This window comes from Lepisosteus oculatus, chromosome 4 (genome assembly GCF_040954835.1).
Source record: "Lepisosteus oculatus isolate fLepOcu1 chromosome 4, fLepOcu1.hap2, whole genome shotgun sequence".
Lineage (NCBI taxonomy): Eukaryota > Metazoa > Chordata > Actinopteri > Semionotiformes > Lepisosteidae > Lepisosteus > Lepisosteus oculatus.
Window position 1 is genome coordinate 2,185,891 of NC_090699.1, and position 19,814 is coordinate 2,205,704.

Genomic DNA, 19,814 nt, shown 5'->3' on the forward strand with positions numbered 1-19,814 from the left:
ACAGCACTGATGTCTCTGTGGACACCCCTTACTGGCGAGTCTGCAGTGTAATAACAATATAATAACACAGTGTAATAATACAGGAACACAGCACTGACGTCTCTGTGGACACCCCTTACTGGCGAGTCTGCAGTGTAATAACAATATAATAACACAGTGTAATAATACAGGAACACAGCACTGCCTTCTCTGTGGGCACCCCTTACTGGTGAGTCTGCAGTGTGATTACAATATAATAACGCAGTGTAATAATACAGGAACACAGCACTGACGTCTCTGTGGACACCCCTTACTGGCGAGTCTGCAGTGTAATAACAATATAATAACACAGTGTAATAATACAGGAACACAGCACTGACGTCTCTGTGGGCACCCCTTACTGGTGAGTCTGCAGTGTGATTACAATATAATAACGCAGTGTAATAATACAGGAACACAGCACTGACGTCTCTGTGGACACCCCTTACTGGTGAGTCTGCGGTGTAATAACAATATAATAACACAGTGTAATAATACAGGAACAGAGCACTGATGTCTCTGTGGGCACCCCTTACTGATGAGTCTGCGGTTTAATAACAATATAATAACAGTGTAATAATACAGGAACAGAGCACTGAAGTATCTGTGGGCACCCCTTACTGGTGAGTCTGCAGTGTAATAACAATATAATAACACAGTGTAATACTACAGGAACACAAGACTGACAGCTCATCTGCAGACACACCAGTGAGTCTGCAGTGTAATAATACTGTAATGACACAGCATTAAGAACCGGGAACACTGGTGCGTCTGCAGTGTAATAACATGGTAATAACACTGTCGTGAGTGTGTTAATAGAGTGCGCACTCTGGTCCCCCCTGCAGGATGGCCCCAGAAGTCATCCTCGCGATGGACGAAGGGCAGTATGATGGGAAGGTGGATGTGTGGTCTCTGGGCATCACCTGCATCGAGCTGGGTGAGTGACCAACCCCCCGAGAACTACAGCTCCCAGGCTGCACCGGGGGGGCCGTGCTGGAGCAGGGGTGCCTGGGACGTGTAGTTCCCTGTGTTCTGAGCCTGTAGTTCTCCTGTGGACTGGACAGGAGCTCACTGCTCCTCTCTCTGTGTTTGTCTTCCTGCAGCGGAGAGGAAGCCTCCTCTGTTCAACATGAACGCTATGAGTGCCTTATACCACATCGCACAGAACGAGAGCCCGGTGCTGCAGTCCAACCACTGGTGAGAGCTCGCCCTGTGTCTCCTCTCTCCGCCTCCTGTCTCTGCTCTCTCTCCTCTCTCCTCTCCCCCTGCGTCTCCTCTCTCTCTCCTCTCTCTCCTCTCCCCCTGCGTCTCCTCTCTCTCTCCGCCTCCTGTCTCTGCTCTCTCTCCTCTCTCCTCTTCCCCTGCGTCTCCTCTCTCTCTCTCCTCTCTCTCCTCTCTCTCCACCTCCTGTCTCTGCTCTCTCTCCTCTGTCTTTCACAGTATCACAGCGCAGTAAAGCCCAGTGAGATTGTGGTAAAATCACAGTACAGCGCAGTAAAGCCCAGTGAGACTGTGGCAAAATCACAGTACAGCGCAGTAAAGCCCAGTGAGACTGTGGTAAAATCACAGTACAGCGCAGTAAAGCCCAGTGAGACTGTGGTAAAATCACAGTACAGCGCAGTAAAGCCCAGTGAGACTGTAGTAAAATCACAGTACAGCGCAGTACAGTCCAGTGAGATTGTGGTAAAATCACAGTACAGCGCAGTAAAGCCCAGTGAGATTGTGGTAAAATCACAGTACAGCGCAGTAAAGTGTAGTGAGATTGTGGTAAAATCACAGTACAGCGCAGTAAAGCCCAGTGAGACTGAAGTAAAATCACAGTACAGTGCAGTAAAGCCCAGTGAGACTGTGGTAAAATCACAGTACAGCGCAGTAAAGCCCAGTGAGACTGTGGTAAAATCACAGTACAGCGTAGTAAAGCCCAGTGAGACTGTGGTAAAATCACAGTACAGTGCAGTAAAGCCCAGTGAGATTGTGGTAAAATCACAGTACAGCGCAGTAAAGCCCGTGAGATTGTGGTAAAATCACAGTACAGCGCAGTAAAGCCCAGTGAGATTGTGGTAAAATCACAGTACAGCGCAGTAAAGCCCAGTGAGACTGTGGCAAAATCACAGTACAGCGCAGTAAAGCCCAGTGAGATTGTGGTAAAATCACAGTACAGCGCACTCACACACACACACACACACACAAGGAGAGGAGCTGGGGGTCAGGGCGCAGGGTCAGACATTTCTACAGCGCCCCTGGAGCAGCTGGGGTTCAGGGGCCTCGCTCAGGGGCCCAGTGGAGGAGGATTCCTCTGCTGGGCCACAGGATTCGAACCGGCAGCCCTCCAGCCCCGGGCACAGCGCCTGAGCCCCAGAGCTCCCTCAGCATGGACCCGGACCTCAATGAGCCCGGGTGGCCGGGGTGCAGAGGTCTGCGGGGCTGTGGAGGCGGGCAGGAGTCCCACGCGTGTTCCAGACGTGTTCCAGGACGTGTTCCTCTCGGAGACGCGGCCTGCGGCCTGTGGTCTTAGCGGATCTCTCTGCCTTTGTCCAGGTCGGACTATTTCCGGAATTTTGTGGATTCCTGCCTGCAGAAGATCCCACAGGACCGACCCACCTCTGATGTGCTGCTGAAGGTAAAGACCCCTCTCTCTCTCAGTGCAGTGTTAATGTACTGGAGTGTCCAGTCAGTGTGTCTGTATTAACCCCTCTCTCTCTCTCAGTGCAGTGTTAATGTACTGGAGTGTCCAGTCAGTGTGTCTGTATTAACCCCTCTCTCTCTCAGTGCAGTGTTAATGTACTGGAGTGTCCAGTCAGTGTGTCTGTATTAACCCCCCTCTCTCTCAGTGCAGTGTTAATGTACTGGAGTGTCCAGTCAGTGTGTCTGTATTAACCCCTCTCTCTCAGTGCAGTGTTAATGTACTGGAGTGTCCAGTCAGTGTGTCTGTATTAACCCCTCTCTCTCTCTCAGTGCAGTGTTAATGTACTGGAGTGTCCAGTCAGTGTGTCTGTATTAACCCCCCTCTCTCTCAGTGCAGTGTTAATGTACTGGAGTGTCCAGTCAGTGTGTGTGTATTAACCCCTCTCTCTCAGTGCAGTGTTAATGTACTGGAGTGTCCAGTCAGTGTGTCTGTATTAACCCCTCTCTCTCTCAGTGCAGTGTTAATGTACTGGAGTGTCCAGTCAGTGTGTCTGTATTAACCCCTCTCTCTCTCTCAGTGCAGTGTTAATGTACTGGAGTGTCCAGTCAGTGTGTCTGTATTAACCCCTCTCTCTCTCAGTGCAGTGTTAATGTACTGGAGTGTCCAGTCAGTGTGTGTGTATTAACCCCTCTCTCTCAGTGCAGTGTTAATGTACTGGAGTGTCCAGTCAGTGTGTCTGTATTAACCCCTCTCTCTCTCAGTGCAGTGTTAATGTACTGGAGTGTCCAGTCAGTGTGTCTGTATTAACCCCTCTCTCTCTCTCAGTGCAGTGTTAATGTACTGGAGTGTCCAGTCAGTGTATCTGTATTAACCCCTCTCTCTCTCAGTGCAGTGTTAATGTACTGGAGTGTCCAGTCAGTGTGTGTGTATTAACCCCTCTCTCTCTCAGTGCAGTGTTAATGTACTGGAGTGTCCAGTCAGTGTGTCTGTATTAACCCCTCTCTCTCTCAGTGCAGTGTTAATGTACTGGAGTGTCCAGTCAGTGTGTCTGTATGAACCCCTCTCTCTCTCAGTGCAGTGTTAATGTACTGGAGTGTCCAGTCAGTGTGTCTGTATTAACCCCTCTCTCTCTCAGTGCAGTGTTAATGTACTGGAGTGTCCAGTCAGTGTGTGTGTATGAACCCCTCTCTCTCTCAGTGCAGTGTTAATGTACTGGAGTGTCCAGTCAGTGTGTCTGTATGAACCCCTCTCTCTCTCTCTCAGCACCGGTTCCTGATGCGAGAGCGCCCCCTGTCGGTGGTGATGGACCTCATCCAGAGGACGAAGGACGCGGTCCGGGAGCTGGACAACCTGCAGTACCGCAAGATGAAGAAGATCCTGTTCCAGGAGGCCCACAACGGGCCTGCGCCCGAGGGGCAGGACGAGGAGGAGGTAGGGGGTCCGAGGGGCGCGTGCGGAGCCGTCCGCGGACATCGGGGCCCCCCAGGTTCGAACCCGGGCGCAGGCTCGGTCGCGAGTCCTTCAGTGGTGCAGCCCCGAATCGCCATCGGCTCGTCAGGCCTGGGCAGGGCCGCTCCAGGCCTGACTGAACGCTCTGAGCCCTGTGACCTCTCAGGATGATACTTATTCCTCACACCTATACAGCGCTTTTCTGGACACCCCACTCAGAGCTCCTTACAGTAGGGGGGTCCCCTCCCCACCCGTGTGTACCCCCACCTGGTCTTCTCCCCACACAGCAGCTCTCAGGGCGAGGAGGACAGGTCAGAGGTCATTAATAATGTCCTTATACTTATATAGCGCCTTTCTGGACGCCCCGCTGGTGGTGGGGATCCCCTCCAGCAGCAGCAGTGTGGAGCCCCAGCAGTGCGCTCACACACAGCAGCTCTCAGGGCGAGGAGGACAGGTCAGAGGTCATTAGGGGTTACTAGGAGGCCAGGACTGGTCAAGACCAGGGGGACACCGGGGTAACACCCCGACTCTTTTATAGAGACACCCCGGGATTGTTCATGAGCACAGAGAGTCAGGACCCCGGTTTCACGTCTCATCTGAAGGACGGAGCCTTCTTCCAGTCCAGTGTCCCCGTCAGTGTCCAGCCCTACTCTTTTATAGCTCACCATCACTGGACTGGGGCATCAGGACCACACAGAGTGCAGGGAGAGAGCGCCCCCTGCTGGCCCCACTCACCCCTCTCCCAGGAGTCTCCCCTCCAGGTACTGGCCAGGCTCCCCCTGCTGGGCTCCAGTGGGCTGGGAGCTGGGAGAGAGCGCCCCCTGCTGGCCCCACTCACCCCTCTCCCAGGAGTCTCCCCTCCAGGTACTGGCCAGGCTCCCCCTGCTGGGCTCCAGTGGGCTGGGAGCTGGGAGAGAGCGCCCCCTGCTGGCCCCAGTCACCCCTCTCCCAGGAGTCTCCCCTCCAGGTACTGGCCAGGCTCCCCCTGCTGGGCTCCAGTGGGCTGGGAGCTGGGAGAGAGCGCCCCCTGCTGGCCCCACTCACACCTCTCCCAGGAGTCTCCCCTCCAGGTACTGGCCAGGCTCCCCCTGCTGGGCTCCAGTGGGCTGGGAGCTGGGAGAGAGCGCCCCCTGCTGGCCCCACTCACCCCTCTCCCAGGAGTCTCCCCTCCAGGTACTGGCCAGGCTCCCCCTGCTGGGCTCCAGTTGGCTGGGAGCTGGGAGAGAGCGCCCCCTGCTGGCCCCACTCACCCCTCTCCCAGGAGTCTCCCCTCCAGGTACTGGCCAGGCTCCCCCTGCTGGGCTCCAGTGGGCTGGGAGCTGGGAGAGAGCGCCCCCTGCTGGACTCCCCCTCTCCCTCTCAGACGTCTGTGCGCAGCGGTCCACAGTGTCCGGCCCTCTCTCCGCAGGAGGTGGAGTCCTACATGATCCGGACGGGCACGGTGAACAGCATGGAGAGCTCCCACTCGGTGCCCTCCATGTCCATCAGCGCCAGCTCCCAGAGCAGCTCGGTGAACAGCCTGGCAGACGGCTCGGACGACAGCGAGGAGATGGCCATGATGCAGGAGGGCGAGCACACGGTCACCTCCAACAGCTCCGTGATCCACAGGCCGCCGGTCAGTCTGCCTGTGTGGGCTGGGGACCCTGTGTGTGGGCTGGGGACCCTGTGTGTGGGCTGGGGACCCTGTGCTGCTTGTCTGTGTGTGGGCTGGGGACCCTGTGCTGCTTGTCTGTGTGTGGGCTGGGGACCCTGTGCTGCTCGTCTGTGTGTGTGTTAGGGACCCTGTGCTGCTTGTCTGTGTGTGGGCTGGGGACCCTGTGCTGCTTGTCTGTGTGTGGGCTGGGGACCCTGTGCTGCTCGTTTGTGTGTGGGTTAGGGACCCTGTGCTGCTTGTCTGTGTGTGGGCTGGGGACCCTGTGCTGCTTGTCTGTGTGTGGGCTGGGGACCCTGTGCTGCTCGTCTGTGTGTGGGCTGGGGACCCTGTGCTGGCTGGCTGTGTGCGTTAGTGACCCTGTGCCGTGTGTGTTAGGGACCCTGTGCTGTGTGTGTTAGTGACCGTGTGCTGTCTGTGCCGTGTGTTAGTGACCCTGTGCTGTGTGTGTTAGTGACCCTGTGCTGTGTGTTAGTGACCCTGTGCTGTGACCCTGTGCTGTGTGTGGTAGTGACCTTGTGCTGTGTGTGGTAGTGACCCTGTGCTGTCTGTCTGTGCTGTGTGTGTTAGTGACCCTGTGCTGTGTGTGTTAGTGACCCTGTGCTGTGTGTGGTAGTGACCCTGTGCTGTGTGTGGTAGTGACCCTGTGCTGTGAGTGTTAGTGACCCTGTGCCGTGACCCTGTGCTGTGTGTGTTAGTGACCCTGTGCTGTGAGTGTTAGTGACCCTGTGCTGTGACCCTGTGCTGTGTGTGGTAGTGACCCTGTGCTGTGTGTGTTAGTGACCCTGTGCTGTGACCCTGTGCCGTGAGTGTTAGTGACCCTGTGCCGTGAGTGTTAGTGACCCTGTGCCGTGAGTGTTAGTGACCCTGTGCTGTGAGTGTTAGTGACCCTGTGCTGTGACCCTGTGCTGTGTGTTAGTGACCCTGTGCTGTGACCCTGTGCTGTGTGTGGTAGTGACCCTGTGCTGTGACCCTGTGCTGTGTGTGTTAGTGACCCTGTGCTGTGAGTGTTAGTGACCCTGTGCTGTGTGTGTTAGTGACCCTGTGCTGTGAGTGTTAGTGACCCTGTGCTGTGACCCTGTGCTGTGTGTGTTAGTGACCCTGTGCTGTGACCCTGTGCTGTGTGTGTTAGTGACCCTGTGCTGTGTGTGGTTGTGACCCTGTGCTGTGACCCTGTGCTGTGTGTGGTAGTGACCCTGTGCTGTGAGTGTTAGTGACCCTGTGCTGTGTGTTAGTGACCCTGTGCTGTGACCCTGTGCTGTGTGTGTTAGTGACCCTGTGCTGTGACCCTGTGCTGTGTGTGTTAGTGACCCTGTGCTGTGTGTGGTAGTGACCCTGTGCTGTCTGTCTGTGCTGTGAGTGTTAGTGACCCTGTGCTGTGAGTGTTAGTGACCCTGTGCTGTGTGTGGTAGTGACCCTGTGCTGTGACCCTGTGCTGTGTGTGTTAGTGACCCTGTGCTGTGTGTGGTAGTGACCCTGTGCTGTCTGTCTGTGCTGTGTGTGGTAGTGACCCTGTGCCGTGAGTGTTAGTGACCCTGTGCCGTGTGTGGTAGTGACCCTGTGCTGTGAGTGTTAGTGACCCTGTGCTGTGAGTGTTAGTGACCCTGTGCTGTGACCCTGTGCTGTGTGTGGTAGTGACCCTGTGCTGTGAGTGTTAGTGACCCTGTGCTGTGTGTGGTAGTGACCCTGTGCTGTGAGTGTTAGTGACCCTGTGCTGTGACCCTGTGCTGTGTGTGGTAGTGACCCTGTGCTGTGAGTGTTAGTGACCCTGTGCTGTGACCCTGTGCTGTGTGTTAGTGACCCTGTGCTGTGTGTGTTAGTGACCCTGTGCTGTGTGTGTTAGTGACCCTGTGCTGTGACCCTGTGCTGTGAGTGTTAGTGACCCTGTGCTGTGAGTGTTAGTGACCCTGTGCCGTGTGTGTTAGTGACCCTGTGCTGTGAGTGTTAGTGACCCTGTGCTGTGACCCTGTGCTGTGTGTTAGTGACCCTGTGCTGTGACCCTGTGCTGTGTGTGGTAGTGACCCTGTGCTGTGACCCTGTGCCGTGTGTGTTAGTGACCCTGTGCTGTGAGTGTTAGTGACCCTGTGCTGTGTGTGGTAGTGACCCTGTGCTGTGAGTGTTAGTGACCCTGTGTTGTGTGTGTTAGTGACCCTGTGCTGTGACCCTGTGCTGTGTGTGGTAGTGACCCTGTGCTGTGACCCTGTGCTGTGTGTGTTAGTGACCCTGTGCTGTGTGTGGTAGTGACCCTGTGCTGTCTGTCTGTGCTGTGTGTGTTAGTGACCCTGTGCCGTGTGTGTTAGTGACCCTGTGCCGTGTGTGTTAGTGACCCTGTGCTGTGTGTGTTAGTGACCCTGTGCTGTGACCCTGTGCTGTGTGTGGTAGTGACCCTGTGCTGTGAGTGTTAGTGACCCTGTGCTGTGTGTTAGTGACCCTGTGCTGTTTGTCTGTGCCGTGTGTGGTAGTGACCCTGTGCCGTGTGTGGTAGTGACCCTGTGCTGTGAGTGTTAGTGACCCTGTCCCGTGTGTGGTAGTGACCCTGTGCTGTGAGTGTTAGTGACCCTGTGCTGTGTGTTAGTGACCCTGTGCTGTGACCCTGTGCTGTGTGTGGTAGTGACCCTGTGCTGTGAGTGTTAGTGACCCTGTGCTGTGTGTGTTAGTGACCCTGTGCTGTGACCCTGTGCCGTGTGTGGTAGTGACCCTGTGCCGTGTGTGGTAGTGACCCTGTGCTGTGTGTTAGTGACCCTGTGCTGTGTGTTAGTGACCCTGTGCTGTGAGTGTTAGTGACCCTGTGCTGTGACCCTGTGCTGTGTGTTAGTGACCCTGTGCTGTGTGTGTTAGTGACCCTGTGCTGTGACCCTGTGCTGTGTGTTAGTGACCCTGTGCTGTGAGTGTTAGTGACCCTGTGCTGTGAGTGTTAGTGACCCTGTGCTGTGACCCTGTGCTGTGAGTGTTAGTGACCCTGTGCTGTGAGTGTTAGTGACCCTGTGCTGTGACCCTGTGCTGTGTGTTAGTGACCCTGTGCTGTGTGTGGTAGTGACCCTGTGCTGTGACCCTGTGCTGTGAGTGTTAGTGACCCTGTGCTGTGAGTGGTAGTGACCCTGTGCTGTGACCCTGTGCTGTGTGTGGTAGTGACCCTGTGCTGTGTGTGGTAGTGACCCTGAGCTGTGACCCTGTGCTGTGTGTGTTAGTGACCCTGTGCTGTGTGTGGTAGTGACCCTGTGCTGTCTGTCTGTGCTGTGTGTGGTAGTGACCCTGTGCCGTGTGTGGTAGTGACCCTGTGCTGTGTGTGTTAGTGACCCTGTGCTGTGACCCTGTGCTGTGTGTGGTAGTGACCCTGTGCTGTGTGTGTTAGTGACCCTGTGCTGTGACCCTGTGCTGTGTGTTAGTGACCCTGTGCTGTGACCCTGTGCTGTGTGTGTTAGTGACCCTGTGCTGTGTGTGGTAGTGACCCTGTGCTGTCTGTCTGTGCTGTGTGTGGTAGTGACCCTGTGCCGTGTGTGTTAGTGACCCTGTGCTGTGAGTGTTAGTGACCCTGTGCTGTGTGTGTTAGTGACCCTGTGCTGTGACCCTGTGCTGTGTGTGTTAGTGACCCTGTGCTCTCTCTGTGTCCTCTCGGCTCTCAGGGTCATGATAACATCTACGACGACCCCTATCAGCCTGAGATGGAGGCGCAGCAGCAGGCCTCCTCCGCCGCCCGGCGCCGCGCCTACTACCGCAACCGGGACCACTTCGCCACCATTCGCACAGCCTCGCTGGTCAGTGTGCCCTGTCTCTCTCTCTGTCTCTCTCTCCACCTGTCTCTCTCTCTCTCTCCACTTCGCCACCATCCGCACAGCCTCGCTGGTCAGTGTGCGCTGTCTCTCTCTCTGTCTCTCTCTCTCTCTCTCTCTCCTGTCTGACCGCTGTCCCCTGTCCCCCAGGTGACCAGACAGATCCAGGAGCACGAGCAGGGCCTGTCTCTCTCTCTCTCTCTCCTGTCTGACCGCTGTCCCCTGTCCCCCAGGTGACCAGACAGATCCAGGAGCACGAGCAGGGCCTGTCTCTCTCTCTCTCTCTCTCCTGTCTGACCGCTGTCCCCTGTCCCCCAGGTGACCAGACAGATCCAGGAGCACGAGCAGGGCCTGTCTCTCTCCTGTCTGACCGCTGTCCCCTGTCCCCCAGGTGACCAGACAGATCCAGGAGCACGAGCAGGGCCTGTCTCTCTCTCTGTCTCCTGTCTGACCGCTGTCCCCTGTCCCCCAGGTGACCAGACAGATCCAGGAGCACGAGCAGGGCCTGTCTCTCTCTCTCTCTCTCCTGTCTGACCGCTGTCCCCTGTCCCCCAGGTGACCAGACAGATCCAGGAGCACGAGCAGGGCCTGTCTCTCTCTCTGTCTCCTGTCTGACCGCTGTCCCCTGTCCCCCAGGTGACCAGACAGATCCAGGAGCACGAGCAGGGCCTGTCTCTCTCTCTCTCTCTCCTGTCTGACCGCTGTCCCCTGTCCCCCAGGTGACCAGACAGATCCAGGAGCACGAGCAGGGCCTGTCTCTCTCTCTCTCCTGTCTGACCGCTGTCCCCTGTCCCTCAGGTGACCAGACAGATCCAGGAGCACGAGCAGGGCCTGTCTCTCTCTCTCTCTCTCTCTCTCTCTCTCCTGTCTGACCGCTGTCCCCTGTCCCCCAGGTGACCAGACAGATCCAGGAGCACGAGCAGGGCCTGTCTCTCTCTCTCTCTCTCTCTCCTGTCTGACCGCTGTCCCCTGTCCCCCAGGTGACCAGACAGATCCAGGAGCACGAGCAGGGCCTGTCTCTCTCTCTCTCTCTCTCCTGTCTGACCGCTGTCCCCTGTCCCCCAGGTGACCAGACAGATCCAGGAGCACGAGCAGGGCCTGTCTCTCTCTCTGTCTCCTGTCTGACCGCTGTCCCCTGTCCCCCAGGTGACCAGACAGATCCAGGAGCACGAGCAGGGCCTGTCTCTCTCTCTCTCTCTCCTGTCTGACCGCTGTCCCCTGTCCCCCAGGTGACCAGACAGATCCAGGAGCACGAGCAGGGCCTGTCTCTCTCTCTCTCTCTCCTGTCTGACCGCTGTCCCCTGTCCCCCAGGTGACCAGACAGATCCAGGAGCACGAGCAGGGCCTGTCTCTCTCTCTCTCTCCTGTCTGACCGCTGTCCCCTGTCCCCCAGGTGACCAGACAGATCCAGGAGCACGAGCAGGGCCTGTCTCTCTCTCTCTCTCTCCTGTCTGACCACTGTCCCCTGTCCCCCAGGTGACCAGACAGATCCAGGAGCACGAGCAGGGCCTGTCTCTCTCTCTCTCTCTCCTGTCTGACCGCTGTCCCCTGTCCCCCAGGTGACCAGACAGATCCAGGGGCACGAGCAGGGCCTGTCTCTCTCTCTCTCTCCTGTCTGACCGCTGTCCCCTGTCCCCCAGGTGACCAGACAGATCCAGGAGCACGAGCAGGGCCTGTCTCTCTCTCTCTCTCTCTCCTGTCTGACCGCTGTCCCCTGTCCCCCAGGTGACCAGACAGATCCAGGAGCACGAGCAGGGCTCGGCGCTGCGAGAGCAGATGTCTGGGTACAAGCGCATGCGCAGGCAGCACCAGAAGCAGCTCATGGCCCTGGAGAACAAGCTGAAGGCCGAGATGGACGAGCACCAGCTCAGGCTGGACAAGGAGCTGGAGACCCAGAGGAACAGCTTCAGCGGGGAGGGAGACAAGCTGGGCAAGAAGCACCAGGTCATCCTGGAGAAGGAGGTGAGACAGGGACAGGGGGAGAGAGAGACAGGGAGACACGCTGGGCAAGAAGCACCAGGTCATCCTGGAGAAGGAGGTGAGACAGGGACAGGGGGAGAGAGAGACAGGGAGACACGCTGGGCAAGAAGCACCAGGTCATCCTGGAGAAGGAGGTGAGACAGGGACAGGGGAGAGAGAGAGAGAGAGACAGGGGGACACGCTGGGCAAGAAGCACCAGGCCATCCTGGAGAAGGAGGTGAGACAGGGACAGGGGGAGAGAGAGACAGGGAGACAGGGGGACACGCTGGGCAAGAAGCACCAGGTCATCCTGGAGAAGGAGGTGAGACAGGGACAGGGGGAGAGAGAGACAGGGAGACAGGGGGACACGCTGGGCAAGAAGCACCAGGTCATCCTGGAGAAGGAGGTGAGACAGGGACAGGGGGAGAGAGAGAGAGAGAGAGACAGGGGGACACGCTGGGCAAGAAGCACCAGGTCATCCTGGAGAAGGAGGTGAGACAGGGACAGGGGGAGAGACAGGGGGACAAGCTGGGCAAGAAGCACCAGGTCATCCTGGAGAAGGAGGTGAGACAGGGACAGGGGGAGAGAGAGAGAGACAGGGAGACAAGCTGGGCAAGAAGCACCAGGTCATCCTGGAGAAGGAGGTGAGACAGGGACAGGGGGAGAGAGAGAGAGACAGGGGGACACGCTGGGCAAGAAGCACCAGGTCATCCTGGAGAAGGAGGTGAGACAGGGACAGGGGGAGAGAGAGAGAGAGAGAGACAGGGGGACACGCTGGGCAAGAGGCACCAGGTCATCCTGGAGAAGGAGGTGAGACAGGGACAGGGGGAGAGAGAGAGAGAGAGACAGGGAGACAAGCTGGGCAAGAAGCACCAGGTCATCCTGGAGAAGGAGGTGAGACAGGGACAGGGGGAGAGAGAGAGAGACAGGGGGACACGCTGGGCAAGAAGCACCAGGTCATCCTGGAGAAGGAGGTGAGACAGGGACAGGGGGAGAGAGAGAGAGAGAGAGACAGGGGGACACGCTGGGCAAGAGGCACCAGGTCATCCTGGAGAAGGAGGTGAGACAGGGACAGGGGGAGAGACAGGGGGACAAGCTGGGCAAGAAGCACCAGGTCATCCTGGAGAAGGAGGTGAGACAGGGACAGGGGGAGAGAGAGAGAGACAGGGAGACAAGCTGGGCAAGAAGCACCAGGTCATCCTGGAGAAGGAGGTGAGACAGGGACAGGGGGAGAGAGAGAGAGAGAGAGACAGGGGGACACGCTGGGCAAGAGGCACCAGGTCATCCTGGAGAAGGAGGTGAGACAGGGACAGGGGGAGAGAGAGAGAGAGAGAGACAGGGGGACACGCTGGGCAAGAGGCACCAGGTCATCCTGGAGAAGGAGGTGAGACAGGGACAGGGGGAGAGAGAGAGAGAGAGAGACAGGGGGACACGCTGGGCAAGAGGCACCAGGTCATCCTGGAGAAGGAGGTGAGACAGGGACAGGGGGAGAGAGAGAGAGAGAGAGAGAGACAGGGGGACACGCTGGGCAAGAGGCACCAGGCCATCCTGGAGAAGGAGGTGAGACAGGGACAGGGGGAGAGAGAGAGAGAGACAGGGAGACAAGCTGGGCAAGAAGCACCAGGTCATCCTGGAGAAGGAGGTGAGACAGGGACAGGGGGAGAGAGAGAGAGACAGGGAGACAAGCTGGGCAAGAAGCACCAGGTCATCCTGGAGAAGGAGGTGAGACAGGGACAGGGGGAGAGAGAGAGAGAGAGAGACAGGGGGACACGCTGGGCAAGAGGCACCAGGTCATCCTGGAGAAGGAGGTGAGACAGGGACAGGGGGAGAGAGAGAGAGAGAGACAGGGAGACAAGCTGGGCAAGAAGCACCAGGTCATCCTGGAGAAGGAGGTGAGACAGGGACAGGGGGAGAGAGAGAGAGACAGGGGGACACGCTGGGCAAGAAGCACCAGGTCATCCTGGAGAAGGAGGTGAGACAGGGACAGGGGGAGAGAGAGAGAGAGAGAGACAGGGGGACACGCTGGGCAAGAGGCACCAGGTCATCCTGGAGAAGGAGGTGAGACAGGGACAGGGGGAGAGACAGGGGGACAAGCTGGGCAAGAAGCACCAGGTCATCCTGGAGAAGGAGGTGAGACAGGGACAGGGGGAGAGAGAGAGAGACAGGGAGACAAGCTGGGCAAGAAGCACCAGGTCATCCTGGAGAAGGAGGTGAGACAGGGACAGGGGGAGAGAGAGAGAGAGAGAGACAGGGGGACACGCTGGGCAAGAGGCACCAGGTCATCCTGGAGAAGGAGGTGAGACAGGGACAGGGGGAGAGAGAGAGAGAGAGAGACAGGGGGACACGCTGGGCAAGAGGCACCAGGTCATCCTGGAGAAGGAGGTGAGACAGGGACAGGGGGAGAGAGAGAGAGAGAGAGACAGGGGGACACGCTGGGCAAGAGGCACCAGGTCATCCTGGAGAAGGAGGTGAGACAGGGACAGGGGGAGAGAGAGAGAGAGAGAGAGAGACAGGGGGACACGCTGGGCAAGAGGCACCAGGCCATCCTGGAGAAGGAGGTGAGACAGGGACAGGGGGAGAGAGAGAGAGAGACAGGGAGACAAGCTGGGCAAGAAGCACCAGGTCATCCTGGAGAAGGAGGTGAGACAGGGACAGGGGGAGAGAGAGAGAGACAGGGAGACAAGCTGGGCAAGAAGCACCAGGTCATCCTGGAGAAGGAGGTGAGACAGGGACAGGGGGAGAGAGAGAGAGAGAGAGACAGGGGGACACGCTGGGCAAGAGGCACCAGGTCATCCTGGAGAAGGAGGTGAGACAGGGACAGGGGGAGAGAGAGAGAGAGAGAGACAGGGGGACACGCTGGGCAAGAGGCACCAGGTCATCCTGGAGAAGGAGGTGAGACAGGGACAGGGGGAGAGAGAGAGAGACAGGGGGACACGCTGGGCAAGAGGCACCAGGTCATCCTGGAGAAGGAGGTGAGACAGGGACAGGGGGAGAGAGAGAGAGAGAGACAGGGGGACACGCTGGGCAAGAGGCACCAGGTCATCCTGGAGAAGGAGGTGAGACAGGGACAGGGGGAGAGAGAGAGAGAGAGAGACAGGGGGACACGCTGGGCAAGAGGCACCAGGTCATCCTGGAGAAGGAGGTGAGACAGGGACAGGGGGAGAGAGAGAGACAGGGGGACAAGCTGGGCAAGAGGCACCAGGTCATCCTGGAGAGGGAGGTGAGACAGGGACAGGGGGAGAGACAGGGAGACAAGCTGGGCAAGAAGCACCAGGTCATCCTGGAGAAGGAGGTGAGACAGGGACAGGGGGACAGAGAGAGAGACAGGGGGACAAGCTGGGCAAGAAGCACCAGGTCATCCTGGAGAAGGAGGTGAGACAGGGACAGGGGGAGAGAGAGAGAGAGAGACAGGGGGACACGCTGGGCAAGAAGCACCAGGTCATCCTGGAGAAGGAGGTGAGACAGGGACAGGGGGAGAGAGAGACAGGGGGACACGCTGGGCAAGAAGCACCAGGCCATCCTGGAGAAGGAGGTGAGACAGGGACAGGGGGAGAGAGAGAGAGAGACAGGGGGACACGCTGGGCAAGAAGCACCAGGTCATCCTGGAGAAGGAGGTGAGACAGGGACAGGGGGAGAGAGAGAGAGAGAGACAGGGGGACACGCTGGGCAAGAAGCACCAGGTCATCCTGGAGAAGGAGGTGAGACAGGGACAGGGGGAGAGAGAGAGAGAGAGAGACAGGGGGACACGCTGGGCAAGAGGCACCAGGTCATCCTGGAGAAGGAGGTGAGACAGGGACAGGGGGAGAGAGAGAGAGAGAGAGACAGGGGGACACGCTGGGCAAGAGGCACCAGGTCATCCTGGAGAAGGAGGTGAGACAGGGACAGGGGGAGAGAGAGAGAGACAGGGGGACACGCTGAGCAAGAAGCACCAGGTCATCCTGGAGAAGGAGGTGAGACAGGGACAGGGGGAGAGAGAGAGAGAGAGAGACAGGGGGACAAGCTGGGCAAGAGGCACCAGGCCATCCTGGAGAAGGAGGTGAGACAGGGACAGGGGGAGAGAGAGAGAGAGACAGGGGGACAAGCTGGGCAAGAGGCACCAGGCCATCCTGGAGAAGGAGGTGAGACAGGGACAGGGGGAGAGAGAGAGAGAGAGACAGGGAGACACGCTGGGCAAGAAGCACCAGGTCATCCTGGAGAAGGAGGTGAGACAGGGACAGGGGGAGAGAGAGAGAGAGAGACAGGGAGACAAGCTGGGCAAGAAGCACCAGGTCATCCTGGAGAAGGAGGTGAGACAGGGACAGGGGGAGAGAGAGAGAGACAGGGGGACACGCTGGGCAAGAGGCACCAGGTCATCCTGGAGAAGGAGGTGAGACAGGGACAGGGGGAGAGAGAGAGAGAGACAGGGGGACACGCTGGGCAAGAAGCACCAGGTCATCCTGGAGAAGGAGGTGAGACAGGGACAGGGGGAGAGAGAGAGAGAGAGAGACAGGGGGACAAGCTGGGCAAGAGGCACCAGGTCATCCTGGAGAAGGAGGTGAGACAGGGACAGGGGGAGAGAGAGAGAGAGCAGGGAGACAAGCTGGGCAAGAGGCACCAGGTCATCCTGGAGAAGGAGGTGAGACAGGGACAGGGGGAGAGAGAGACAGGGGGACACGCTGGGCAAGAAGCACCAGGTCATCCTGGAGAAGGAGGTGAGACAGGGACAGGGGGAGAGAGAGAGAGACAGGGGGACACGCTGGGCAAGAGGCACCAGGTCATCCTGGAGAAGGAGGTGAGACAGGGACAGGGGGAGAGAGAGAGAGAGACAGGGGGACACGCTGGGCAAGAAGCACCAGGTCATCCTGGAGAAGGAGGTGAGACAGGGACAGGGGGAGAGAGAGAGAGACAGGGGGACACGCTGGGCAAGAGGCACCAGGTCATCCTGGAGAAGGAGGTGAGACAGGGACAGGGGGAGAGAGAGAGAGAGAGACAGGGGGACAAGCTGGGCAAGAAGCACCAGGTCATCCTGGAGAAGGAGGTGAGACAGGGACAGGGGGAGAGAGAGAGAGACAGGGGGACACGCTGGGCAAGAGGCACCAGGTCATCCTGGAGAAGGAGGTGAGACAGGGACAGGGGGAGAGAGAGAGAGAGACAGGGGGACACGCTGGGCAAGAAGCACCAGGTCATCCTGGAGATGGAGGTGAGACAGGGACAGGGGGAGAGACAGGGGGACACGCTGGGCAAGAAGCACCAGGCCATCCTGGAGAAGGAGGTGAGACAGGGGGACAGGGGGAGAGAGAGAGAGACAGGGGGACACGCTGAGCAAGAAGCACAAGAGGCACCAGGTCATCCTGGAGAAGGAGGTGAGACAGGGACAGGGGGAGAGAGAGAGAGACAGGGGGACACGCTGGGCAAGAGGCACCAGGTCATCCTGGAGAAGGAGGTGAGACAGGGACAGGGGGAGAGAGAGAGAGAGAGACAGGGAGACAAGCTGGGCAAGAAGCACCAGGTCATCCTGGAGAAGGAGGTGAGACAGGGACAGGGGAGAGAGAGAGAGAGAGACAGGGGGACAAGCTGGGCAAGAAGCACCAGGTCATCCTGGAGAAGGAGGTGAGACAGGGACAGGGGGAGAGAGAGAGAGAGAGACAGGGAGACAAGCTGGGCAAGAAGCACCAGGTCATCCTGGAGAAGGAGGTGAGACAGGGACAGGGGGAGAGAGAGAGAGACAGGGGGACAAGCTGGGCAAGAGGCACCAGGTCATCCTGGAGAAGGAGGTGAGACAGGGACAGGGGGAGAGAGAGAGAGACAGGGGGACAAGCTGGGCAAGAAGCACCAGGTCATCCTGGAGAAGGAGGTGAGACAGGGACAGGGGGAGAGAGAGAGAGAGAGACAGGGGGACACGCTGAGCAAGAGGCACCAGGTCATCCTGGAGAAGGAGGTGAGACAGGGACAGGGGGAGGGAGAGAGAGAGAGAGAGAGACAGGGAGACACGCTGGGCAAGAGGCACCAGGTCATCCTGGAGAAGGAGGTGAGACAGGGACAGGGGGAGAGAGAGAGAGAGAGAGACAGGGGGACACGCTGGGCAAGAGGCACCAGGTCATCCTGGAGAAGGAGGTGAGACAGGGACAGGGGGAGAGAGAGAGAGACAGGGGGACAAGCTGGGCAAGAAGCACCAGGTCATCCTGGAGAAGGAGGTGAGACAGGGACAGGGGGAGAGAGAGAGAGAGACAGGGGGACACGCTGGGCAAGAGGCACCAGGTCATCCTGGAGAAGGAGGTGAGACAGGGACAGGGGGAGAGAGAGAGAGAGACAGGGGGACACGCTGGGCAAGAGGCACCAGGTCATCCTGGAGAAGGAGGTGAGACAGGGACAGGGGGAGAGAGAGACAGGGGGACACGCTGGGCAAGAAGCACCAGGTCATCCTGGAGAAGGAGGTGAGACAGGGACAGGGGGAGAGAGAGAGAGACAGGGAGACAAGCTGGGCAAGAAGCACCAGGCCATCCTGGAGAAGGAGGTGAGACAGGGACAGGGGGAGAGAGAGAGAGAGAGACAGGGGGACAAGCTGGGCAAGAAGCACCAGGTCATCCTGGAGAAGGAGGTGAGAGAGGGACAGGGGGAGAGAGAGAGAGACAGGGAGACAAGCTGGGCAAGAAGCACCAGGCCATCCTGGAGAAGGAGGTGAGACAGGGACAGGGGGAGAGAGAGAGAGAGACAGGGGGACAAGCTGGGCAAGAAGCACCAGGTCATCCTGGAGAAGGAGGTGAGACAGTGACAGGGACAGGGAGATGGGGCACTGATGTCCCTGTGCTCGTGTGTGTGCCCAGACGAAGGCGGCGCAGGCGGAGGAGAAGAAGTTCCAGCAGCACATCCTGGGGCAGCAGAAGAAGGAGCTGACCGGCCTGCTGGAGTCCCAGAAGCGCCAGTACAGACAGCGCAAGGAGCAGCTCAAGGAGGTACAGAGTGTGTGTGTGAGTGTGTGTGTGAGTGTGTGTGTGTGTGAGTGTGTGTGTGTGTCTGTGTGAGTGTGTGTGTGTGTGAGTGTGTGTGTGTGTGAGTGTGTGTGTGCAGTACAGACAGCGCAAGGAGCAGCTCAAGGAGGTACAGAGTGTGTGTGTGAGTGTCTGAGTGTGTGTGTGAGTGAGTGTGTGCAGTACAGACAGCGCAAGGAGCAGCTCAAGGAGGTACAGAGTGTGTGAGTGTGTGAGTGTGTGAGTGTGTGAGTGTGTGAGTGTGTGAGTGTGTGAGTGTGTGAGTGTGTGAGTGTGAGAGAGTGTGTGTGTGAGTGTGTGTGAGTGTGTGTGAGTGTGTGTGTGTGTGAGTGTGTGAGTGTGTGTGAGTGTGTGTGTGCAGTACAGACAGCGCAAGGAGCAGCTCAAGGAGGTACAGAGTGTGTGTGAGTGTGTGTGAGTGTGTGTGTGAGTGTGTGTGAGTGTGTGTGTGCAGTACAGACAGCGCAAGGAGCAGCTCAAGGAGGTACAGAGTGTGTGTGTGTGAGTGTGTGTGTGTGTGAGTGTGTGTGAGTGTGTGTGTGCAGTACAGACAGCGCAAGGAGCAGCTCAAGGAGGTACAGAGTGTGTGAGTGTGTGAGTGTGTGAGTGTGAGAGTGTGTGTGTGAGTGTGTGTGAGTGTGTGTGTGTGTGAGTGTGTGTGAGTGTGTGTGTGCAGTACAGACAGCGCAAGGAGCAGCTCAAGGAGGTACAGAGTGTGTGTGAGTGTGTGTGAGTGTGTGTGAGTGTGTGAGTGTGTGTGTGAGTGTGTGTGAGTGTGTGTGTGCAGTACAGACAGCGCAAGGAGCAGCTCAAGGAGGTACAGAGTGTGTGTGTGTGAGTGTGTGTGAGTGTGTGTGAGTGTGTGTGTGTGTGAGTGTGTGTGAGTGTGTGTGTGCAGTACAGACAGCGCAAGGAGCAGCTCAAGGAGGTACAGAGTGTGTGTGAGTGTGTGTGAGTGTGTGTGAGTGTGTGTGAGTGTGTGTGTGAGTGTGTGTGAGTGTGTGTGTGCAGTACAGACAGCGCAAGGAGCAGCTCAAGGAGGTACAGAGTGAGTGTGTGTGAGTGTGTGTGAGTGAGTGTGTGTGAGTGTGTGTGTGTGTGTGAGTGTGTGTGTGAGTGTGTGTGTGCAGTACAGACAGCGCAAGGAGCAGCTCAAGGAGGTACAGAGTGTGTGTGTGAGTGTGTGTGTGCAGTACAGACAGCGCAAGGAGCAGCTCAAGGAGGTACAGAGTGTGTGAGTGTGTGTGAGTGTGTGTGAGTGTGTGAGAGTGTGTGTGTGTGTGTGAGTGTGTGTGAGTGTGTGTGTGCAGTACAGACAGCGCAAGGAGGTACAGAGTGTGTGTGTGAGTGTGTGTGTGTGAGTGTGTGCAGTA

The 19,814-nt window shown here is 57.9% G+C and overlaps 1 protein-coding gene across 1 annotated transcript in view; it reads left to right on the top strand.

Moving 5' to 3' along the window:
• The window catches only part of LOC107076503 (serine/threonine-protein kinase TAO2), a 58,503-nt gene that overhangs the window by 16,131 nt on the left and 22,558 nt on the right, over positions 1-19,814 (top strand). Inside the window, exons 8-15 of the mRNA XM_069188383.1 lie at positions 864-955; positions 1,122-1,215; positions 2,557-2,638; positions 3,908-4,075; positions 5,502-5,708; positions 9,368-9,499; positions 11,240-11,476; positions 18,277-18,405. Of these exons, the coding sequence (XP_069044484.1) occupies positions 864-955; positions 1,122-1,215; positions 2,557-2,638; positions 3,908-4,075; positions 5,502-5,708; positions 9,368-9,499; positions 11,240-11,476; positions 18,277-18,405 (1,141 nt within the window). The remainder of the gene's footprint in view (positions 1-863; positions 956-1,121; positions 1,216-2,556; positions 2,639-3,907; positions 4,076-5,501; positions 5,709-9,367; positions 9,500-11,239; positions 11,477-18,276; positions 18,406-19,814) is intronic.